We start from the raw sequence: 25,309 nt of genomic DNA, 5'->3' as shown, positions 1-25,309 counted from the left end.
GTTAAACAATTTAAAGGCAATGATACCAAAAACTAATCGCGTATGTAAACTAATAGTGTATGTAAACTTCCGACTTCAACTGTACATACATCCAACCATCCATCCATCCATCCATCCAACCATCCATCCATACATACATACAAATACACACACACACACACACACACACACACACACACACACACACACACACACACACACACACACACACACCCCTACCTGATGTCTTTGAGCAGGTCTTGCTGTGCTCTGAGTTGTCTCTGTGCTTCGTGGACTCTTCCCTTCATAGTTAACCTGGCACACAGCTGGGCACAGTGGACCCCTAACACTGACATGTTCAGACTGCCTGCCCACACCCAGCTAGACAGAGAGAGAGAGACAGAAGGAGAGAGAGAGAAGCGGGGAGGCATTTAGTGTGTGCGTGTGTGTGTGTGTGTGTGTGCGTGTGTTAGTCTGTGTGTGTGTGTGTGTTAGTCTCTGTGTGTGTGTGTGTGCGTGTGTGTGTTAGTCTGTGTGTGTGTGTGCATGTGTGTGTGTGTGTGTGTGTGTGTGTGTTAGTCTGTGTGTGTGTGTGTGTGTGTGTTAGTCTCTGTGTGTGTGTGTGTGTGTGTGTGTGTGTGTTAGTCTGTGTGTGTGTGTGTGTGTGTGTGTGTGTGTTTGTTGTGTGGTGTGTGTGTGTGTGTGTTAGTGTGTGTGTGTTACCTGCTGGTTGTAACCCGTCTCTGTTCAGTAATGATGCGTGTTACTTTCTGTTGATCTCTGGTGGTGAAGGACAGCTGTAGCTGGAACGGTAGTCTGTCTCTACGCATGAAACCTGTACAACACACACACACGAACGCACGAACGCATGCACACACATACACATAAAGTGACCGCTTAAGGAATCCTGGGAGAGGGTATGCGTGCTCGTGTGGGAATCTAGGTGTGTGTGTGTTCACTCACTCTCTGTACTATCAGGCTTGCAGGCAAACTGAAAGGTGATCTCTACCCCTTCGGTTACGTTCCCTATATCCCTTACTAGACAATGGTTACACTCCTCATAGGGAAAATACCTGGGGGGGGACAGAGGGAAGGATGACAAATGTTTTCATGGCTGACATAAGAGCATTGAGTTTGTGAATGAAATCCACACAAGGTGTGTGTTTGTGTGTGACACTTCACCCTGAAAGAAGTCATGCTCACATGCCGTCAGCTGCTAGTAACGTTGCCCCTGACGCCCGTCGCTAAGATGTTGTCGGCCAGAGCTGACTGGATCTCTGTTGCTACGGTACCAATGTTTACTATGTTTACCTGTTCAGGTGAAAGAGCAGAGGAGGAGAGAGAGACAGGAGGAGGAGGGGAGGGGAGGGGAGAGAACAGGAGGAGGAGGGGAGGGGAGGGGAGATAGGTGAGGGGTGAGAACAGGAGAAGGGGGAGGAGGAGAGAGAGAGAGGTGAGGGGCGAGAACAGGAGAAAGGGGAGGAGGAGAGAGAGAGGTGAGGGGCGAGAACAGGAGGAGGGAGAGGAGAGAGGTGAGGGGAGAGAACAGGAGGAGGAGAGAGAGAGAGAGGTGAGGGGAGAGAACAGGAAGAGAGAAGAGGAGAAGGAGAGAGAGGTGAGATATGATAACAGGAGTAGGAAGAAGAGATAGGGATAGGAGAGGAGAGGTAAGAGGAGAGGTATGGTAATAGGAGGGGAGAGGTGAGAGGAGAGGTAAGGTAATAGGAGAGGTGAGAGGAGAGGTGAGAGGAGAGGAGAGGTGAGAGGAGAGGTGAGAGGAGAGGAGAGGTAAGGTGAGAGGAGAGGTAAGGTGAGAGGAGAGGTAAGGTGAGAGGAGAGGTAAGGTAATAGGAGAGGAGAGGTGAGAGGAGAGGTAAGGTAATAGGAGAGGAGAGGTGAGAGGAGAGGAGAGGTGAGAGGAGATGTAAGGTAATAGGAGAGGAGAGGTGAGAGGAGAGGTGAGAGGAGAGGTGAGAGGAGAGGTGAGAGGAGAGGTGAGAGGAGAGGAGAGGTGAGAGGAGAGGTGAGAGGAGAGGTAAGGTGAGAGGAGAGGTAAGGTGAGAGGAGAGGTGAGAGGAGAGGTGAGAGGAGTGGTGAGAGGAGAGGTGAGAGGAGAGGTGAGAGGAGAGGTAAGGTGAGAGGAGAGGTAAGGTGAGAGGAGAGGTGAGAGGAGAGGTGAGAGGAGAGGTGAGAGGAGAGGAGAGGTAAGGTGAGAGGAGAGGTCAGGTGAGAGGAGAGGAGAGGTGAGAGGAGAGGTAAGGTGAGAGGAGAGGTGAGAGGAGAGGAGAGGTGAGAGGAGAGGAGAGGTGAGAGGAGAGGTGAGAGGAGAGGTAAGGTGAGAGGAGAGGTAAGGTGAGAGGAGAGGAGAGGTGAGAGGAGAGGTAAGGTAATAGGAGAGGAGAGGTGAGAGGAGAGGAGAGGTAATAGGAGAGGAGAGGTAAGAGGAGAGGTGAGAGGAGCGGTAAGGTAATAGGAGAGGTAAGGTAATAGGAGAGGTAAGGTAATAGGAGAGGTAAGGTAAGAGGAGAGGTAATAGGAGAGGATAGGTAATAGGATAGGAGAGGGTGTGTGTGTCTCACCCTTCCTCCAGTCTGGTCAGCCAGTAGTCCCACCTCAGCCAACCTGCAGTCTGTGCCCTCAAAGGTCATAACTGAAACTATCACACTGCAGAAACAGAAAATACATGACAGATCAATCATCACCCTGCAGAGTGAAGGAATACACAGTCAACCTGAGGAGTTCTGTGATAAGCTATTGGATGTTTGGGGGTGCGTTATACTTTGGTGTGCATGGAGGTTTTTGGGCGTACACTAACCCTCTGTTAGCTAGTTAGGGGGTACACTAACCCTCTGTTAGCTAGTTAGGGGGTACACTAACCCTCTGTTAGCTAGTTAGGGGTACACTAACCCTCTGTTAGCTAGTTAGGGGGTACACTAACCCTCTGTTAGCTAGTTAGGGGGTACACTAACCCTCTGTTAGCTAGTTAGGGGGTACACTAACCCTATGTTAGCTAGTTAGGGGTTACACTAACCCTCTGTTAGCTAGTTAGGGGTTACACTAACCCTCTGTTAGCTAGTTAGGGGGTACACTAACCCTCTGTTAGCTAGTTAGGGGGTACACTAACCCTCTGTTAGCTAGTTAGGGGGTACACTAACCCTCTGTTAGCTAGTTAGGGGGTACACTAACCCTATGTTAGCTAGTTAGGGGTTACACTAACCCTCTGTTAGCTAGTTAGGGGGTACACTAACCCTCTGTTAGCTAGTTAGGGGGTACACTAACCCTCTGTTAGCTAGTTAGGGGGTACACTAACCCTCTGTTAGCTAGTTAGGGGGTACACTAACCCTCTGTTAGCTAGTTAGGGGGTACACTAACCCTCTGTTAGCTAGTTAGGGGGTACACTAACCCTCTGTTAGATAGTTAGGTGGTACACTAACCCTCTGTTAGCTAGTTAGGGGGTACACTAACCCTCTGTTAGCTAGTTAGGGGGTACACTAACCCTCTGTTAGCTAGTTAGGGGGTACACTAACCCTCTGTTAGCTAGTTAGGGGGTACACCAACCCTCTGTTAGCTAGTTAGGGGGTACACTAACCCTCTGTTAGCTAGTTAGGGGGTACACTAACCCTCTGTTAGCTAGTTAGGGGGTACACTAACCCTCTGTTAGCTAGTTAGGGGGTACACTAACCCTCTGTTAGCTGTTAGCTAGTTAGGGGGTACACTAACCCTCTGTTAGCTAGTTAGGGGGTACACTAACCCTCTGTTAGCTAGTTAGGGGGTACACTAACCCTATGTTAGCTAGTTAGGGGGTACACTAACCCTCTGTTAGCTAGTTAGGGGGTACACTAACCCTCTGTTAGCTAGTTAGGGGGTACACTAACCCTATGTTAGCTAGTTAGGGGTTACACTAACCCTCTGTTAGCTAGTTAGGGGGTACACTAACCCTCTGTTAGCTAGTTAGGGGGTACACTAACCCTATGTTAGCTAGTTAGGGGTTACACTAACCCTCTGTTAGCTAGTTAGGGGGTACACTAACCCTCCGTTAGCTAGTTAGGGGGTACACTAACCCTCCGTTAGCTAGTTAGGGGATACACTAACCCTTTGTTAGCTGCCTCGTTGGCTAGCTGTCTGTAGAAGTAAGGTGACTGGGGGGAGGAGAAAGGGGCGGGACTCTCCTCCATCTCACCCAATCCGATGTTAGCACGCCCGTCTGTACACAAGATCACCTATAGGTCAACCAATCACAGAACACAGAACACTGAGAGGTTATAACTGGTCATAACAATGACATAGGAGTTGACAGAAATGAGACATGATGTCTGATAGGCTGTCAGAATTTCAACGAGGCATCTGATTGGTTGTGATACCGGAAGTGAACTGCTGTTTGGATGGAACGCTCAGCTCTGACTGACCTTTGACCCCACGAATCGAGACGCCATGGCAACGGAGACCAAGGCTGCAGGACCCAACGCTGTAGCCCCGTGTTCTCGCAATCTGGAGAGATGGAGAGAGAGAGAGAGAGAGAGAGAGAGAGAGACAGAGAGAGAGACAGAGAGAGAGACAGAGAGAGAGAGAGAGAGAGAGAGAGAGAGAGAGAGAGAGAGAGAGAGAGAGAGAGAGAGAGAGCGAGAGAGAGAGACAGAGAGAGAGACAGAGAGAGAGACAGAGAGAGAGAGACAGAGAGTGAGAGAGAGAGAGAGCGAGAGAGAGAGAGAGAGAGAGAGAGAGAGAGAGAGAGAGAGAGAGAGAGAGAGAGACAGAGAGAGAGACAGAGACAGAGAGTGAGAGAGAGAGAGAGCGAGAGAGAGAGAGAGAGAGAGAGAGAGAGAGAGAGAGAAAAGAGAGAGAGAGAGAGAGAGATGGAAAGGGAAGAGAGAGTTTTAATAAGACATACAGATAGACAGGCAGGCAGTCAACCAGGCAGGCAGTCAACCAGGCAGGCAGTCAACCAGCCAGACAGACGAACCGACGGACAAACAGCCAGACAGAAACCAATGGACGGACAGAGAACCAGCCAGACAGATACTCACTCTTTGACTCTCAGTGAGAGGTGTTGGTAGCTCTCGGCTATACAGTGTGGAGTGTTGTACTGTTGACCCTGTTGTCTCAGATAGTCATAATCAAATAGAGCCCAGTCCCTCAGAGAGGCTGGTACACCTGAACCATCGCCGTACACTACTACCTAGAGAGGGAGGGAGGGAGGGAAGATGATTATAACAATAACAAATATATGCAACAGGTAGGCCTGTTAGTTGGTACAAACATAGGCGATGGGAACCTAAGCTTCCCCAAAAGTCAATTTAATTCAAATTGGTTAAAATGATGTAATTACTGCTGTCTATACAGAAATACATAAAATGGTGCACCTGAGAGGATGATGTAGCCACAAAGCTGTGGGTTGTTTTAAATCACAAGTGCATAGCCTACAATTGGAGCTCACAATGTCGATAGTGGGTGTGGAAAACAATCAAATAACTGATTGTTGAATAATTGTCAGTGAAGCACGTGAGAGAGACAGAGAGAGAGAGAGAGAGAGAGAGAGAGAGAGAGAGAGAGAGAAAGCCAGAGAAAGAGAGAGAGAGAGAGAGAGAGAGGGGACAATAGGAGAGAGAAAGAGAGAGAAAGAAAGAGAGAGAGAAAGCCAGAGAAAGAGAGAGAGAGAGAGAGAGAGAGAGAGAGAGAGAGAGAGAGAGAGAGAGGGGGGGCAATATGAGAGAGAAAGAGAGAGACAGAAAAAGAGAGAGAGGGGGCAATAGGAGAGAGAAAGAGAGAGAGAAAGAGAGAGAAAGAGAGAGACAGAGAAAGAGAGAGAGGGGGCAATAGGAGAGAGAGAGAGAGAGAGAGAGAGAGAGAAAGAGAGAGATATAAAGAGAGAGAGAAAGAGAGAGATATAAAGAGAGAGAGAGAGAGAGAGAGAGAGAGAGAGAGAAAAACATTTTCAAAATTGTATCAATTAATTAGCAGACATGTTGGACCATTCTCCAGCCCCAAGACTCACACTATTTGACACAGAGGTAAACTACCTGCTATATGCTAATGATTTGGTTCTTCTATCACCAACCAAAGACATTCTAGAGCAATATTGCCATATTTGGGCCCTGCCAGTAAAAAAAAAAAAATTAATAAATAATGATTCCTTCCCCCCCCAAAAAAAACAGATGTCAGAAACACAAATATAAATTCACCCAGAACAACACCATCATTGAACACACAAAACATGACTCATACCTTGGTCTGACCATATTAGCATCGGGAAACTTGAAAATGGCAGTGACTGCACTCGAAGAAAAAGTTGGCAGAGCATCATCGTATGCAATAAAAATGAACATTTTCAAAATCAACATCCCTGTTGCTGATAACTAGATTTTATGGTACAGAGTAGGTTATCTTGTCATAATTCTGCTGTTGATAGCTACATGTTATGGTACAGAGTAGGTTATATTGTCATAATTCTGTTGTTGATTACTAGATGTTATGATACAGAGTAAGTTAGGGCTAGGCCCCTTTTTTCTCCACTTCCTGTCTGAATTACGTGCCCAAAGTAAACTGCCTGTAGCTCAGGCCCAGAAGCCAGGTAATGCATATAATTGGTACAATTGTAAAGAAAGAAGAAAACACTTTGACGTTTGTATAAATGTTAAAATAATGTAGGAGAATATAACACAATAGATATGGTAGGAAAAAATCCAAAGAAAAACCAACCAGATTATTTTTTTTTTTAGACCATCCTCTTAGAATTGCAAGAGAAAGGTCATATTGAAAATTAGCTCACTGGATGCAATTCTTATGGCTTCCACAGGGTGTCAGTCTATGTTTAAGGTTTCAGGCTTGTAACTTCAAGCATGATGGCGCTAACTGAACGGTAGCGGGACGCCTATCCCTAAGAAGTTTTAAGATAGAACTAAACTGACTTTTTGGGATATAAAGAAGGATTTTATCTAACAAAACGACTACATGTTATAGCTGGGACCCTTTGGATGAAAAATCAGAGGAAGATTTTCAAAAAGTAAGTGAATATTTAATTGTGTGAATGTATGAAACCTGTGCCGGTAGAAAAATATTTTGATGTGGGGCGCGGTCCTCAAACAATTACATGGCATGTTTTCGCTGTAGTAGCTACTGTAAATCAGACAGTGCAGTTAGATAAACAAGAATTTAAGCTTTCAGCCGATATAAGACACTTATATGGACAGTTAAAGTCGGAAGTTTACATACAGCTTAGCCAAATACATTTAAACCCAGTTTTTCACAATTCCTGACATTTAATCCTAGTAAAAAATCCCTGTTTTAGGTCAGTTAGGATCACCACATTATTTTCAGAATGTGAAATGTCAGAATAATAGTAGAGAGAATGATTTATTTCAGCTTTAATTTCACCACATTCCCAGTGGGTCAGAAGTTTACATACACTCAATTAGTTTTTGGTAACATTGCCTTTAAATTGTTTAACTTGGGTCAAACATTTCAGGTAGCCTTCCACAAGATTCCCACAATAAGTTGGGTGAATTTTGTCCAATTCCTCCTGACAGAGCTGGTGTAACGGAGTCAGGTTTGTAGGCCTCCTTACTCGCACACGCTTTTTCATTTATGCCCACAGATTTTCTATAGGATTGAGGTCAGAGCTTTGTGATGACCACTCCAATACCTTGACTTTGTTGTCCTTAAGCCATTTTGCCACAATTTTGGAAGTATGCTTGTGGTCATTGTCCATTTGGAAGACCCATTTGCGACCAAGCCTTAACTTCCTGACTGATGTATTGAGATGTTGATTCAATATATCCCCATAATTGTCCTACCTCATGATGCCATCTATTTTGTGAAGTGCACCAGTCCCTCCTGCAGCAAAGCACCCCCACAACATGATGCTGCCACCACGTTTGGGATGGTTTCTTTGGCTTGCAAGCCTCCCCCTTTTTCCTCCAAACATAAAGATGGTCATTATGACCAAACAGTTCTATTTTTGTTTCATCAGACCAGAGGACATTTCTCCAAAAAGTACAGTCTTTGTCCAGATATGCAGTTGCAAACCGTAATCTGGCTTTTTTATGGAGGTTTTGGAGCAGTGGCTTCTTCCTTGCTGTGCAGCCTTTCAGGTGATGTCGATAAAGGACTTGTTTTACTGTGGATATAGATAGTTTTGTATCTGTTTCCTCCAGCATCTTCACAAGGTCCTTTGCTGTTGTTCTGGGATTGATTTGCACTTTTCGGACTAAAGTACGTTCATCTCTAGGAGACAGAACACATCTCCTTCCTGAGCGGTATGACGGCTGCCTGGTCCCATGGTGTTTATACTTGCGTACTATTGTTTGTACAGATGAACGTGGTACCTTCAGGCGTTTGGAAATTTCTCCCAAGTATGAACCAAACTTGTGGAGGTCTAGAATTTTCTGATGTCTTGGCTGATTTCTTTTGATTTTCCATTGATGTCAACCAAAGAGGCACTGAGTTTTAAGGTAGGCCTTGAAATACATCCACAGGTACACCTCCAATTGACTCAAATTATGTCAATTAGCCTATCAGAAGCTTCTAAAGCTATGACATCATTTTCTGGAATTTTCCAAGCTGTTTAAAGGCACAGTCTACTTAGTGTATGTAAACTTCTGACCCACTGGAATTGTGATACAGCCAATTATAAGTGAAATAATCTGTCTGCAAACAATTGTTGGAACAATGACTTGTGTCATGCACAAAGTAGATGTCCTAACTCACTTGTTAATTAAACAAGAAATTTGTGGGGTGGTTGAAAAACGAGTTTTAATGGCTCCAACCTAAGTGTATGTAAACTTCCTTATTCAACTGTACATACACTACCGTTTAAAAGTTTGTGGTCATTTCCTTGTTTTGAAAAGAAAATTTAAAAAATGTATCCATGAAAATACCATCAAATTAATCAGAAATACGTTGTAGACATTGTTAATGTTGTAAATGACTATTGTAGCTGGAAACGTCAGATTTTTTAATTGAATATCTACATAGGCGTACAGAGGCCCATTACCAGAAACCATCACTCACGCTTGAACAAACAAAGCCAACTGGCACAGACAGACAGAAAACACAGCTATAACACAGAGGACAAGTGGGAAAGATGGGCACACCTGGAGGAGGTGGTGAGAAGCACAAGGACAGGTGAAACAGATCAGGGCGTGACAACCAGAGCACCTTCTTCCAGTCATAATTTAAATGACGTTTGCTCCTGTGTTTTGGGTTCAGAAAGGGCTTTCTTCTGGCAGCCCTTCCAAAGAGCCTGTGGTTGTGGAGGTGGCGTCTGATGGGGCTTTCTTCTGGCAACCCTTCCAAAGAGCCTGTGGTTGTGGAGACCCCAAGACGCCACCAAGGCCTGCAATTCTTTCAAAGTGATTCTTGGGGATTTTTGTTGCTTCTCTCACCATCCTCCTCCCTATCCTGGGGGGGGGAGGGGGGGGGGTAAAATGCATCCTCTACCTGTGAGGTTTTCAACTGTTCCATATCTTTTGAATGTTTTAAGAACTGCCAGTTCTTTTGTTTTCTTCATGGGATTGGATGACAAAGGGATATTGCATGCGTGTTACCTCAATATAGTTCCTTATAAATTAAATAAGGGGAATTTAACTCCTGGTTTAATTTTGGTAGATTTTATTTACAATAATCTGTAGGGGTGCCTTTAATTGTGAAACCATGATTTGGAGGACATTGATTTTTAATTAAATCAGTAAATTACGTTTGTTGGTTCCATTGAAACATTAATAAAGTACATTATTTCTTACATGTTGGTATTTTGAGTTTATCTCTATATTTATATTGTTTGATGATTGATTACTGTTATCTTTGTCACATCCCACGAGCCGGGTTGTGGCAAAAACTCACACTCATTCTTACGTTTAATAAATGTATTGTATAGTGTGTGTGTGGCAGGCTTACAATGATGGCAAAAAAACTAAATTTGAGAGTGTGCTGACTCTGGTGCTAGAGGGGTTACAGCTGACCCTGGTGCTAGAGGGGGGTACAGCTGACCCTGGTGCTAGAGGGGGTATAGCTGGAGGTTGAATGTTTGAAGGGGTACGGGACTGTAAAAAGTTTGGGAACCACTGGTCTAGGTAAATGTTGCAATTCTTCAGCCATTCCTAGACCTGTGACCAAAAACGAGTAGGTTACCTTGTCATAACTCTGTTGTTGATTACTAGATGTTATGATACAGAGTAGGTTATCTTGTCATAACTCTGTTGCAGATTACTAGATGTTATGATACAGAGTAGGTTATCTTGTCATAACTCTGTTGTAGATTACTAGATGTTATGATACAGAGTAGGTTATCTTGTCATAACTCTGTTGTAGATTACTAGATGTTATGATACAGAGTAGGTTATCTTGTCATAACTCTGTTGCAGATTACTAGATGTTATGACACAGAGTAGGATATCTTGTCATAACTCTGTTGTTGATTACTAGATGTTATGACACAGAGTAGTTTATCTTGTCATAACTCTGTTGTTGATTACTAGATGTTATGATACAGAGTAGGTTATCTTGTCATAACTCTGTTGTTGATTACTAGATGTTATGACACAGAGTAGGTTATCTTGTCAAAACTCTGTTGCAGATTACTAGATGTTATGATACAGAGTAGGTTATCTTGTCATAACTCTGTTGTAGATTACTAGATGTTATGATACAGAGTAGGTTATCTTGACATAACTCTGTTGTAGATTACTAGATGTTATGATACAGAGTAGGTTATCTTGACATAACTCTGTTGTAGATTACTAGATGTTATGATACAGAGTAGGTTATCTTGTCATAACTCTGTTGTAGATTACTAGATGTTATGATACAGAGTAGGTTATCTTGTCATAACTCTGTTGCAGATTACTAGATGTTATGATACAGAGTAGGTTATCTTGTCATAACTCTGTTGTTGATTACTAGATGTTATGATACAGAGTAGGTTATCTTGTCATAACTCTGTTGTTGATTACTAGATGTTATGATACAGAGTAGGTTATCTTGTCATAACTCTGTTGTAGATTACTAGATGTTATGATACAGAGTAGGTTATCTTGTCATAACTCTGTTGTTGATTACTAGATGTTATGATACAGAGTAGGTTATCTTGACATAACTCTGTTGTAGATTACTAGATGTTATGATAGAGAGTAGGTTATCTTGACATAACTCTGTTGTAGATTACTAGATGTTATGATACAGAGTAGGTTATCTTGTCATAACTCTGTTGTTGATTACTAGATGTTATCCCACAGAGTAGGTTACCTTGTCATAACTCTGTTGTTGATTACTAGATGTTATGATACAGAGTAGGTTATCTTGTCATAACTCTGTTGTTGATTACTAGATGTTATGATACAGAGTAGGTTATCTTGTCATAACTCTGTTGTTGATTACTAGATGTTATCCCACAGAGTAGGTTATCTTGTCATAACTCTGTTGTAGATTACTAGATGTTATGACACAGAGTAGATTATCTTGTCATAACTCTGTTGTAGATTACTAGATGTTATGATACAGAGTAGGTTATCTTGTCATAACTCTGTTGTAGATTACTAGATGTTATGATACAGAGTAGGTTATCTTGTCATAACTCTGTTGCAGATTACTAGATGTTATCCCACAGAGTAGGTTATCTTGTCATAACTCTGTTGTAGATTACTAGATGTTATGATACAGAGTAGGTTATCTTGTCATAACTCTGTTGCAGATTACTAGATGTTATGATACAGAGTAGGTTATCTTGTCATAACTCTGTTGTAGATTACTAGATGTTATGACACAGAGTAGGTTATCTTGTCATAACTCTGTTGTAGATTACTAGATGTTATGATACAGAGTAGGTTATCTTGTCATAACTCTGTTGTAGATTACTAGATGTTATGATACAGAGTAGGTTATCTTGTCATAACTCTGTTGTAGATTACTAGATGTTATGATACAGAGTAGGTTATCTTGTCATAACTCTGTTGCAGATTACTAGATGTTATCCCACAGAGTAGGTTATCTTGTCATAACTCTGTTGTAGATTACTAGATGTTATGATACATAGTAGGTTATCTTGTCATAACTCTGTTGCAGATTACTAGATGTTATGATACAGAGTAGGTTATCTTGTCATAACTCTGTTGTAGATTACTAGATGTTATGACACAGAGTAGGTTATCTTGTCATAACTCTGTTGTAGATTACTAGATGTTATGATACAGAGTAGGTTATCTTGTCATAACTCTGTTGTAGATTACTAGATGTTATGATACAGAGTAGGTTATCTTGTCATAACTCTGTTGTAGATTACTAGATGTTATGATACAGAGTAGGTTATCTTGTCATAACTCTGTTGTAGATTACTAGATGTTATGATACAGAGTAGGTTATCTTGTCATAACTCTGTTGTAGATTACTAGATGTTATGATACAGAGTAGGTTATCTTGTCATAACTCTGTTGTAGATTACTAGATGTTATGATACAGAGTAGGTTATCTTGTCATAACTCAAATACACTACTACAGTTCACAAAATCTGCGCCATACACAACTGTCCCCCAGCAGTTTTCCATTCTGAGGCAATGTGACAGGAAACTTGTAGTAGGAACAACTAGAGCTAACACAATGTCACAGATGGTAGCAGACACTGTCGTTTCAACTGCAAGTACTACAAAACACTTGTCATCCTTATCTTAAACTTTAAAGGTGCCAAAAACGCAGCTGTTTAAAAAAAAAAAAATCCAATTCATCAAATAAGTTCTGGATAACAATTAAAGTGCTGTGATTGTTTTTAAAAAAAAGAAAATAAACCACAATAGCTTCTTATTAAAAAGAGAGCAATTTCTCAATCAAGACTTTTGCTCCGACTGTCTGGGAGTGGTCTGAGTTCACGGCCCAATCGGAGGGATCTATAACCTGAATACTGGCTGTTATTGGCAAGAGAGGTTTGAAACTCTCTTTGTTATTGGTCTATTAACGTATACTGCTAATGTTGTCTGTCTGGTGGTCCAAAACCCTACACATCCATAACAAGCAAGCATTTCTGGCAGCCTTCTCTAACAGCTCTCACACTTAAAGGGCATTAATCATCATTTTCACAATTTCACAGTTTTTATTATTCCAACTTCATAGTGTGGAAATATATATATAAAACACAGGGAAATCACGTTTTTGACAGCACTGGGCCTTTAATAATAATTCGTTTAAATAATTTGTAAAGCTCATTTCTCAAACCCAAAGGCGCTAAACACGAATTATTCTAAATCTTCGGAGAGAGTGCATAGTTAGTAATACGACTCTTATAACTCTTATCTTAAACTACATACAAAAAAGGAATAGAGATTATTTGTCTCTCTATGTCTCTCTACGTTGATAAGGCACAACAAGAGGTGAGTGCTTGCTGAGTTTTACTCAGTCAGAATGTTAGAATGTCAGTGTCACCAACAGACACACAGAGGAAAGTGGTTTAGTAAATAGGTGACACCATTTCAAATATGAGTCAGAGAAAAATCACACGTTAAAAAAATGTATGATTTGTGTCACAGCAGGACCTGTTTCCCTGCCTCCCTCCTCTACATACCCCTCAACCTTCCTCCCTCTTTCCCTCCAACCCTCCCTCAGCCTCTTTCCCTCCCTCAGCCTCCCTCCAACCCACCCTCCCTCTCTCTCTCTCTATACCCCTCAGCCTCCCTCCCTCTCTCTATACCCCTCAGCCTCCCTCCAACCCTCCTTCACTCCCTCAGCCTCCCTCCAACCCCCCCCTCTCTCTATACCCCTCAGCCTCCTAACCTCCCTCCAACCCTCTCTCCCACCCTCTCTCTACACCCCTCAGCCTCCCTCCCTCCCTCCAAATCCACTGCCTCGTTCAATTTTTTTGGACCCCAAATCAATCAATAAATCAATCAATACCTCGTCATTGAAGGTAACAATGGCGACTCGGCGGAGAGGTGAAGTCTTAAGTAGAGAGGACAGTGCCCTCTGGAGGGCATCCTGAATACTCTACAGAAAGAGAGAGAGAGAGAGAGAGAGAGAGAGAAGCATTGGCAGATCATTCCTTTTAATAGAAGCCTTCTAGCATTTTACGTTTCCAGACTCTGCATTCCATCTGAAATAGACTTGTCTTTTCTTTTTAGGAGGTGGATCAGCTTTCATACTGCAAATAGATTGTGGCTCAATGTAATTGTCTGCATCATTTCCAATCCCCATATATACATTTTTAGAAATAGATATACAGTGGGCTCCAAAATTACTGGCACCCCTGACTGGCAATACACAAACAATAATAAAAAAAAATATATATAAACAATATAATTATAGAGAGAAACTCAAAATATCAAGGTGAGAAATACTGTACTGTATTAATGTTTCAATGGAACCAACAAACATCACACAATTAGTCAGAATGTTAGAATGTCAGTGTCACCAACAGACACACAGAGGAGAGTGGGTTAAGTAATTAGGTGACACCATTTCAAATAAGAGTCAGAGACAAATCATACATTAAAAAAATGTATGAATTGTGTCACAGCAGGACCTGTTTAGAGAGAGTGGTATAGAGAGAGGGAGGGAGGGAGGGAGGGAGGGAGGGAGGGAGGGAGGGAGGGAGGGAGGTTGAGGGCTATAGAGAGAGGGAGGGAGGGAGGTTGAGGGCTATAGAGAGAGGGAGGGAGGCTGAGGGCTATAGAGAGAGGGAGGGAGGCGTGGGGCTATAGAGGGAGGGAGGGAGGGAGGGAGGGAGGGAGGGAGGGAGGGAGGGAGGGAGGGAGGGAGGGAGGGAGGGAGGGAGGGAGGGAGGGAGGGAGGGAGGGGAGAGGGAGGGAGGCTGAGGGCTAAAGAGAGAGGGAGGTTATTTATCTTGTCATAACTCTGTTGTTGATTACTAGATGTTATGATACAGAGTAGGTTATCTTGACATAACTCTGTTGTTGATTACTAGATGTTATGGTACAGAGTAGGTTATCTTGTCGTAACTCTGTTGTCGATTACTAGATTTTATGATACAGAGTAGGTTATCTTGTCATAACTGTTGTTGATTACTAGATGTTATGACACAGAGTAGGTTATCTTGTCATAACTCTGTTGTTGATTACTAGATGTTATGATACAGAGTAGGTTATCTTGTCATAACTCTGTTGTTGATTACTAGATGTTATCCCACAGAGTAGGTTATCTTGTCATAACTCTGTTGTAGATTACTAGATGTTATGATACAGAGTAGGTTATCTTGTCATAACTCTGTTGTAGATTACTAGATGTTATGATACAGAGTAGGTTATCTTGTCATAACTCTGTTGTAGATTACTAGATGTTATGATACAGAGTAGGTTATCTTGACATAACTCTGTTGTAGATTACTAGATGTTATGATACAGAGTAGGTTATCTTGTCATAACTCTGTTGTAGATTACTAGATGTTATGATACAGAGTAGGTTATCTTGTCATAACTCTGTTGTAGATTACTAGATGTTATGATACAGAGTAGGTTATCTTGTCATAACTCTGTTGTAGATTACTAGATGTTATGATACAGAGTAGGTTATCTTGTCATAACTCTGTTGTAGATTACTAGATGTTATGATACAGAGTAGGTTATCTTGTCATAACTCTGTTGTAGATTACTAGATGTTATGATACAGAGTAGGTTATCTTGTCATAACTCTGTTGTAGATTACTAGATGTTATGATACAGAGTAGGTTATCTTGTCATAACTCTGTTGTAGATTACTAGATGTTATGATACAGAGTAGGTTATCTTGTCATAACTCTGTTCTAGATTACTAGATGTTATGATACAGAGTAGGATATCTTGTCATAACTCTGTTGTAGATTACTAGATGTTATGATACAGAGTAGATTATCTTGTCATAACTCTGTTGTTGATTACTAGATGTTATGATACAGAGTAGGTTATCTTGTCATAACTCTGTTGTTGATTACTAGATGTTATGATACAGAGTAGGTTATCTTGTCATAACTCTGTTGTAGATTACTAGATGTTATGATACAGAGTAGGATATCTTGTCATAACTCTGTTGTTGATTACTAGATGTTATGATACAGAGTAGATTATCTTGTCATAACTCTGTTGTTGATTACTAGATGTTATGATACAGAGTAGGTTATCTTGTCATAACTCTGTTGTTGATTACTAGATGTTATGATACAGAGTAGATTATCTTGTCATAACTCTGTTGTAGATTACTAGATGTTATGATACAGAGTAGGTTATCTTGTCATAACTCAAATACACTACTACAGTTCACAAAATCTGAGTCATACACAACTGGCTGCCAGTAGTTTTCCAGTCTGAGGCAATGTGACAGGAAACTTGTTGTTTTACCATAGTTCTAGGTAAATGTTGCAAATGCATGCGTGTTACCTCATTTATATACCCTAGCGAAACAAGAAGCGATGAAATGGCTCAATATAGTTCCTTAAGACTTAGATTCATTAAAATAAGTGGAATTAAATTCCTGGTATAATTTTGATAGATGTTTTTTACAATAATTTGTAGGGGTGAAACCCTGACTTGGAGGACATCGATTTTTAATTAAATCAGTAAATGATTTTGGTTCCATTGAAACATTAATAATGTACAGGATTTCTCACGTTTGGTATTTTGAGTTTATCTATATCATTATATTGTTTATATATTTTTTAAGTATTGTTTGTGCATTGTCAGGGGTGCCAGTAATGTTGGAGCCCACTGTGTATATTATTTTAGTGTTGTGTTGTCTCTCATCATGATGTGTGTGTTTTGTCCTGTATATTTATTTAATGGATTTTAGGAGGCCTTTTGCCTTTTGGTAGGTCATCATTGTACATAAGAATTTGCTCTTAACTGACTTGCCTAGTTAAATAAAGGTGTAATAAAATATTTTAAAAATTATTAAACAATATACTGTATATATATATATATATATATATATATATTATAATAAATATATTTATTATTATTTTCCCCTACCCCTACCACCCCTCCCTTAATTGGAGCAAACTAATGGACAACAACACTTCCAGTGTCACGTTCTGACCTTTATTTCCTTTGTTTTGTATTTATTTAGTATGGTCAGGGCGTGAGTTGGGGTGGGCAGTCTATGTTTGTTTTTCTATGATTTTGGGATTTCTATGTTTCGGCCTAGTATGGTTCTCAATCAGAGGTAGGTGTCATTAGTTGTCTCCGATTGAGAATCATACTTAGGTAGCCTGGGTTTCACTGTTTTTTTGTGGGTGATTGTCTATGTTAGTTGCTTGTGTCAGCACAGGTCTCATTATAGCTTCACGGTCGTTATTTCGTTTATTGTTTTGTATAGTTTGTATTCGGTGTTCAGTGCTTTCTTTTATTAAATATTCATCATGAACACATAGCACGCTGCGCTTTGGTCCGCTTCATACGACGATCGTGACATCCAGCTTATTCATTCTATATCCATTTTACGGACAAAGTATATTTTACATTAGTTACGAGTTGTTTTTTTTGTCCCATTCTTCAGCTCCACTCAACCCCTCCCATCTATCTCTGAACACCATCCAGTCCCATTCTTCAGCTCCACTCAACCCCTCCCATCTATCTCTGAACACCATCCAGTCCCATTCTTCAGCTCCAATCAACCCCTCCCATCTATCTCTGAACACCATCCAGTCCCATCCTTCAGCTCCACTCAACCCCTCCCATCTATGTCTGAACCCCATCCAGTCCCATCCTTCAGCTCCACTCAACCCCTCCCATCTATGTCTGAACACCATCCAGTCCCATCCTTCAGCTCCACTCAACCCCTCCCATCTATGTCTGAACCCCATCCAGTCCCATCCTTCAGCTCCACTCAACCCCTCCCATCTATGTCTGAACCCCATCCAGTCCCATCCTTCAGCTCCACTCAACCCCTCCCATCTATCTCTGAACACCATCCAGTTCAGATGTCTATTTGCCATATATTTTATCAACTGTGCTGTGATGTTTCACCTATATACCTATATAAAGTACACCGTATATTTTACATTGGTTATCTTGTTTATTTTAAATGTTTTGTCCCACCGTTCAGCTCCTTTAGTAGACCCTCAGTATCCAGTCTGAAGAACACTGGGACAAACATACATACCTGTAGTCGGGAGACATAGGTTGCTGACCTCATAGGATTCCCTGGGGTGACCTGGGAAGAAAATATAGATGCAGTGGGATTGAGGTACAGCCATAGTTTGTAGACGGACAGGTTGAGGTACAGCCGTAGCTTGTAGACAGACAGACAGACAGACAGACAGACAGACAGACAGACAGACAGACAGACAACACACCTCAGAGGTGACACTCATGCTCCCAGATATATCAACACAGAAGACCACCATGACATCCTCCAGGTTTTCGTAGTCCTGGTCTGTCTGACGGAGGAGGTAGATCACATCTCTCCCTCTAGGAGCCCCTCTAACCCTGGGGCCCACCTTGGAACCAGGACCTGAAGTAGACAGGGTGTTCTGGAGACCACAGAACTCACACAGCCACACCTAGAGAGAGAGAGATAGAGAGAGAGAGAGAGAGAGATGTGTTCCAGGTGTGAGACAATGCTGCAGTTTGAGTCTAAACCTTTTCAACAGAGAGAGAGAGAGTAAACTCACAGCAGTTTCCTGTGTGTTCTGTACAGAACTCAGGGAGGACAGGGCAGCACTACATCTCCCACAGTGCATCACGGGACACTGAGTGGTCTGGATTCCAGATGCTGTGGAGGAGAGGGAGAGAGAATGATGGTGTGTGCAGTGGAGGCTGCTTAGGGGAGGGCGGCTCATAATAATGGCTGGTGTGTTTTATCCCATTCCATTGACTCCATGCCCGGCATAATTATGAGCCGTCCTCCCCTCAGTAGCCTCCTCTGTGTGTGTGTGTGTGTGTGTGTATGTGACCAACCATACACTCACTTCTACTGATATCTACGAGTCGTCCAACACTGAGAGAGAGAACATTAACATTAGCCTTCAATCTGATGCTCTGCTCTCCTCGGCCTTCCGCACCTGAGAACACACACACACACACACACACACACACACACACCACACACACACACACACACACACACACACACACACACACACACACACACACACATTGATGAGACCCAGATACGTAACAACCATCACAGTAATAACCACTGAACCACACATACACCCGCTATAGCCTACAGTACATCTTACCCCAGCCAACAACTTGGGCTGTATTCAGAAACAAAAGCATGTGGAATCAAACCAAATACTCACCTCGGGCTGGTAGGGGGGGAGGCAGAGAGGAAAGAGGGGGAGGTGGAGGAGGCAGAGAGGTGCATTGTGGGTACTCCTGAGACTCAAAACGTCGAGGGGGCAAAGGTGGGGGCACTAGTCCTGGCTCTGAAGCAAGGAGGAAACAAACATCACCATCATCAATATTATTGATGTTGTTCTGTCCTGGAGCTGTTCTTGTCTATTAATGTTCTGTATTATGTCATGTTTCATGTTTTGTGTGTGGACTGCAGGAAGAATAGCCGAGGCTCTCACAACAGCTAACGGGGATCCTAATAAAATACCCTAAAATACCAAATATCATCACCATCAATATCAATATTATTATCAATATCATCAATAGTATCATCATCAATAATATCAATAGTATCAATAGTATTATCATCAATATCATCAATAGTATTATCATCAATATCATCAATAGTATCAATAGTATTATCATCAATATTATCAATAGTATTATCATCAATATCATCAATAGTATCAATAGTATCATCATCAATACCATCAATATTATCAATAGTATCATCATCAATATCATCAATAGTATCAATAGTATTATCATCAATATCATCAATATTATCAATAGTATTATCATCAATATTATCAATAGTATCATCATCCATATTATCAATAGTATTATCATCAATAGTATCAATAGTATTATCATCAATATCATCAATATTATCAATAGTATTATCATCCATATTATCAATAGTATTATCATCAATATCATCAATAGTATCATCATCCATATTATCAATAGTATTATCATCAATATCATCAATATTATCAATAGTATCATCATCAATATCATCAATATTATCATTATCATCAATATTATCAATAGTATTATCATCAATATCATCAATATTATCAATATCATCAATATTATCAATAGTATCATCATCAATATCATCAATAGTATCATCATCCATATTATCAATAGTATTATCATCAATATCATCAATATTATCAATATCATCAATATTATCAATAGTATCATCAATAGTATCATCATCAATATTATCAATAGTATCATCATCCATATTATCAATAGTATTATCATCCATATTATCAATATTATCAATAGTATTATCATCCATATTATCAATAGTATCATTAGTATCATCATCAATAGTATCAATAGTATCATCATCAATAGTATCAATAGTATTATCATCAATAGTATCATCATCAATAGTATCAATAGTATCATCATCAATAGTATCAATAGTATCAATAGTATTATCATCAATAGTATCATCATCAATAGTATCAATAGAATCATCATCAATAGTATCAATAGTATCAATAGTATTATCATCAATAGTATCAATAGTATCAATAGTATCATCATCAATAGTATCAATAGTATCATCATCAATAGTATCAATAGTATCATCATCAATAGTATCAATAGTATCAATAGTATTATCATCAATAGTATCAATAGTATCAATAGTATCATCATCAATAGTATCATCATCAATAGTATCAATAGTATCATCATCAATAGTATCAATAGTATCAATAGTATTATCATCAATAGTATCAATAGTATCAATAGTATCATCATCAATAGTATCAATAGTATCAATAGTATCATCATCAATAGTATCAATAGTATCAATAGTATCATCATCAATAGTATCAATAGTATCAATAGTATCATCATCAATAGTATCATCATCAATTGTATCATCATCAATAGTATCACCTTCCTCATCTTCTTCTTCATCATCATTCTTAGCTGCATGGAGCTCAAGTGTGTGTGTGTGAAGGATGAGGTTTCAAATCAAATCAAATCAAATTTATTTATATAGCCCTTCGTACATCAGCTTATATCTTAAAGTGCTGTACAGAAACCCAGCCTAACAATGCAGGTTTGAACACGGTGACACTGCAGTGAGAGCTGATAAGAAATCATCTAGGCCAGTGTATGTGTACGTGAAGTTTCCTATGGCTTGACATCTTCACACCTCTGTCACTCTTCACCCCACACAGACATTTCCTCTGAGTGTGAAACTGAGTGGTTCTCTCAGCAGCAGCAGCAGTCTGTATGTGTGTTGAGAGGTACCATGTCTGTACATTACCTTGCTGAGGGATGACTGAGATGCGGTTGTCGTACATGTGCTCTGTGACAGACAGTCTGAGGGCTACACCTGGATCTGTGGTCCCCCCCTCACCTGGTGGACTACAGGGGTACACACTCAAACCTGAACCCCCCTCATCTGAGCCCCCCATTAAACTCCCTTCTGGGCTCCAGTTACACACTACGTGACTGCAGGCAAACTCCATCTGGGGGAGAACGGAGAGAGAGGGGAGGGTGGGGAGGTGGAGAGAGGCCATCAATGTAAATAATAACTTGTTCTTAATTGACATGCCTGGTTAAATAAAGGTTAAATAAATAAAACAATTAAAAGAGAGAGAGATGAGTTATGAGTGACCCCTTTAGAAATTACGTTCTTCTGTGGGAATTTCAGTACTTCAGCATGATGTTTCCTACAGGTTTTATCATGGTTCTATCATGTTCTCCTGTTCTGCAGCATTGAAGGTCCCCTAGAACAGTGGCCTCCATAATTCTTAAATGGAAGAAGTTTGGAACCACCGAGGCTCTACTAGAGCAGGCCACCTGGCCAAACTGAGCAATCGGGGGCTAAGGGCCTTGGTCAGGGAGGTGACCGAGAACCCGATGGTCACTCTGAGAGAGCTCCAGAGTTCCTCTGTGGAGATGGGATAACCTTCCAGAAGGACATTCATCTCTGTAGCACTCCACAAATCAGGCCTTTATGGTAGAGTGGCCAGACAGAAGCCACATGGTAGAGTGGCATGACAGCCCACTTGTAGTTTGCCAAAAGGGACCTGAAGACTCTCAGACTATGAGAAACAAAATTCACTGGTCTGATGAAACCAAGATTGAACTATTTTGCCTGAATGCCAAGTGTCACATCTGGAGGAAACCTGGCACCATCCCGACAGTGACGCATTGTGGTGGCAGCATCATGCTGTGGTGATATTTTTCAGCAGCAGGGACTGGGAGACTAGTCAGGATCGAGGGAAAGATGAACGGAGCAAAGTACAGAGAGATCCTTGATGAAAACGTGCTCCAGAGCTCTCAGGACCTCTGGGATGAAGGTTTACCTTCCAACAGGACAACGACCCTAAGCACACAGCCAAGACAAAATTAGGAGTGGCTTCGGGACAAGTCTCTGAATTTCCTTGAGTGGCCCAGCCTGAGCCCGGACTTAAACCTGATTCAAACATCTCTTGAGAGACCTGAAAATGTGCAGCGACGAACCCATCCAACCTGACAGAGTTTGAGAGGTTCTGCAGAGAAGAATGGAAAAAACTCCCCAAATACAGGTGTACCAAGCTTGTGCCGTCATACCAGACAATACTCAAGGTTGTAGTCACTGCCAATGATTCAACAAAGTACTGAGTAAAAGGGTCTGAATACTTAACAAAGTACTGAGTAAAAGGGTCTGAATACTTAACAAAGTACTGAGTAAAAGGGTCTGAATACTTAACAAAGTACTGAGTAAAAGGGTCTGAATACTTAACAAAGTACTGAGTAAAAGGGTCTGAATACTTAACAAAGTACTGAGTAAAAGGGTCTGAATACTTAACAAAGTACTGAGTAAAAGGGTCTGAATACTTAACAAAGTACTGAGTAAAAGGGTCTGAATACTTAACAAAGTACTGAGTAAAAGGGTCTGAATACTTAACAAAGTACTGAGTAAAAGGGTCTGAATACTTAAGTAAATGTGTAAATGTGATATTTCTAATTTTTTATATTTTTATACATTTTTAAAAACGTAAATAAAACGAACTGTTTTTGCTTTGTCATTATGGGGTTTAGTGTGTAGATTGATGAGGGGGCAAAAACGATGTAATCCATGTTAGAATAAAGGCTGTAATGTAATAAAATGTGGAAAAAGGTGAAGGGGTCTGAATACTTTCCGAATGAACTGTAGTTGGTTTGAGATTTTTTTTTTAATCATTGAAATTTGGAGTTATTGATCTTTTAAAATATTGTCCCATGTAATATTGTGTAATTTACTAATGGTCCTTAACCAGCCCCCATAGGGATATCCAATATCAAACCAAATTGACCATGGGGATTACAATGGGGTCACATGCGGCTAGACTCCTAATTGAGGATTACTTGGGTGTTGCCAGCTGTGGGCAGGATTGAAATAAATCCACCCAAGGAAAACTGTTCATTCTATGACAGACCCTTTTATCCAATCATCTTGCTCATCTCAGTTTTTGCATTGAGACTTTTGATTTTATGATCAAAATTATCCTATTTACATTTTTGTAGTCAATTTTGACACTAGAATCAATGTTTCTGACTCATATCGATGTCACAATAGGCCATTTTCAAAATAAGAAGCAGATTTTTTTTTAGGGGCAGTTTCTCTTTAAGTGTGATACTGTCACTTCCTGGTGACAACTTGTCACCGTGTTTATAGACATGAGATTAACGATGATCTAATTTCACACTAAACTTAATCTTTAGGGGAAAAAAACGAAAGAACATATTTTTTTGCGAAGTTGTGTGATAGTTCACTGTACTGTATCTAAAACAGAGAAGAACGAATATCTTAGTTTACACACATCTGAACACTTTATTGTAGAAAGATTATTCCCTAGAGAGAGATACAACTTCCACAATTGTGAAACGTTATGTAAAACAACAAAAAAACAATATTTATATTAATATTCAACAGTTAATGTATTAGTAACTCGCCTGGTGTGTTTAAACACAGATCCAAAGCATTCAGAACCTTGTCTTTCTCTCTGTCTGTCTTTGTTATACCGGAGTATAACATCACACTACCTCATAGCTGACATTCTTGTTGTGTCTCGGGAATTATAAACCTCTGTAACACCTGTCACAGTATCAATAGGAGATCGTGATGTTAGACAACAGTATGTTAGAAAATGATGTGTTAGAGAACATTATGTAAAAAAAAAAAAAAAAGCACAGGTACCTGAGTTGTAGAAGGGTTGACTTGTAGAGAGAAAGAAACCGGTACTCCTGTCTGTTTGTATGTCCAGCCAACTCTGAGGGTTTGTATTTGTGGTCTAAACCACCATGTTCCTGCATGTGTGTGTTGTGTGTGACTCTGCGTGTGTGCATGTAAATGTGTGTGTGTGTGTGTGTGACAGGAAGTGAACCGATCAGTGTTGAGGTTGGTAACAGAAACTCAACAAACCAAAGACACTGTGCCTGAGAGAAAGAGGAAGAGAGAGAAAGAGAGGAAAGAAAAGACGTGTCAGTTATTTATACAGTGCCTTGCGAAAGTATTCGGCCCCTTTGAACTTTGCGACCTTTTGCCACATTTCAGGCTTCAAACATAAAGATATAAAACTGTATTTTTTTGTGAAGAATCAACAACAAGTGGGACACAATCATGAAGTGGAACGACATTTATTGGATATTTCAAACTTTTTTAACAAATCAAAAACTGAAAAATTGTGCGTGCAAAATTATTCAGCCCCTTTACTTTCAGTGCAGCAAACTCTCTCCAGAAGTTCAGCGAGGATCTCTGAATGATCCAATGGTGACCTAAATGACTAATGATGATAAATACAATCCACCTGTGTGTAATCAAGTCTCCGTATAAATGCACCTGCACTGTGATAGTCTCAGAGGTCCGTTAAAAGCGCAGAGAGCATCATGAAGAACAAGGAACACACCAGGCAGGTCCGAGATACTGTTGTGAAGAAGTTTAAAGCCGGATTTGGATACAAAAAGATTTCCCAAGCATTAAACATCCCAAGGAGCACTGTGCAAGCGATAATATTGAAATGGAAGGAGTATCAGACCACTGCAAATCTACCAAGACCTGGCCGTCCCTCTAAACTTTCAGCTTATACAAGGAGAAGACTGATCAGAGATGCAGCCAAGAGGCCCATGATCACTCTGGATGAACTGCAGAGATCTACAGCTGAGGTGGAAGACTCTGTCCATAGGACAACAATCAGTCGTATATTGCACAAATCTGGCCTTTATGGAAGAGTGGCAAGAAGAAAGCCATTTCTTAAAGATATCCATAAAAAGTGCTGTTTAAAGTTTGCCACAAGCCACCTGGGAGA

At 40.8% G+C, this 25,309-nt stretch overlaps 1 protein-coding gene across 1 annotated transcript in view; it reads right to left on the bottom strand.

The window, feature by feature from the left end:
• si:dkey-9k7.3 (circularly permutated Ras protein 1) overlaps positions 1–24,469 on the bottom strand; it is a 29,980-nt gene extending 5,511 nt beyond the window's left edge. Inside the window, 17 exon segments of the mRNA XM_090214919.1 lie at positions 220–360; positions 703–814; positions 943–1,052; positions 1,183–1,208; positions 1,210–1,290; positions 2,559–2,643; positions 4,072–4,199; positions 4,386–4,467; positions 5,004–5,155; positions 13,849–13,938; positions 18,040–18,090; positions 18,233–18,439; positions 18,551–18,651; positions 18,848–18,940; positions 19,184–19,309; positions 21,298–21,502; positions 24,202–24,469. Of these exon segments, the coding sequence (XP_090071045.1) occupies positions 220–360; positions 703–814; positions 943–1,052; positions 1,183–1,208; positions 1,210–1,290; positions 2,559–2,643; positions 4,072–4,199; positions 4,386–4,467; positions 5,004–5,155; positions 13,849–13,938; positions 18,040–18,090; positions 18,233–18,439; positions 18,551–18,651; positions 18,848–18,940; positions 19,184–19,309; positions 21,298–21,502 (1,790 nt within the window). The 5' untranslated portion in view covers positions 24,202–24,469.
• Positions 24,470–25,309: the final 840 nt, after the last annotated feature.

Source organism: Oncorhynchus mykiss, chromosome 21, assembly GCF_057628025.1.
Source record: "Oncorhynchus mykiss isolate SJ-2025 chromosome 21, ASM5762802v1, whole genome shotgun sequence".
In the NCBI taxonomy this organism is placed as follows: domain Eukaryota; kingdom Metazoa; phylum Chordata; class Actinopteri; order Salmoniformes; family Salmonidae; genus Oncorhynchus; species Oncorhynchus mykiss.
Note: the sequence above shows the minus strand (reverse complement) of the source record. Positions and strands in the feature narration are given on the sequence as shown.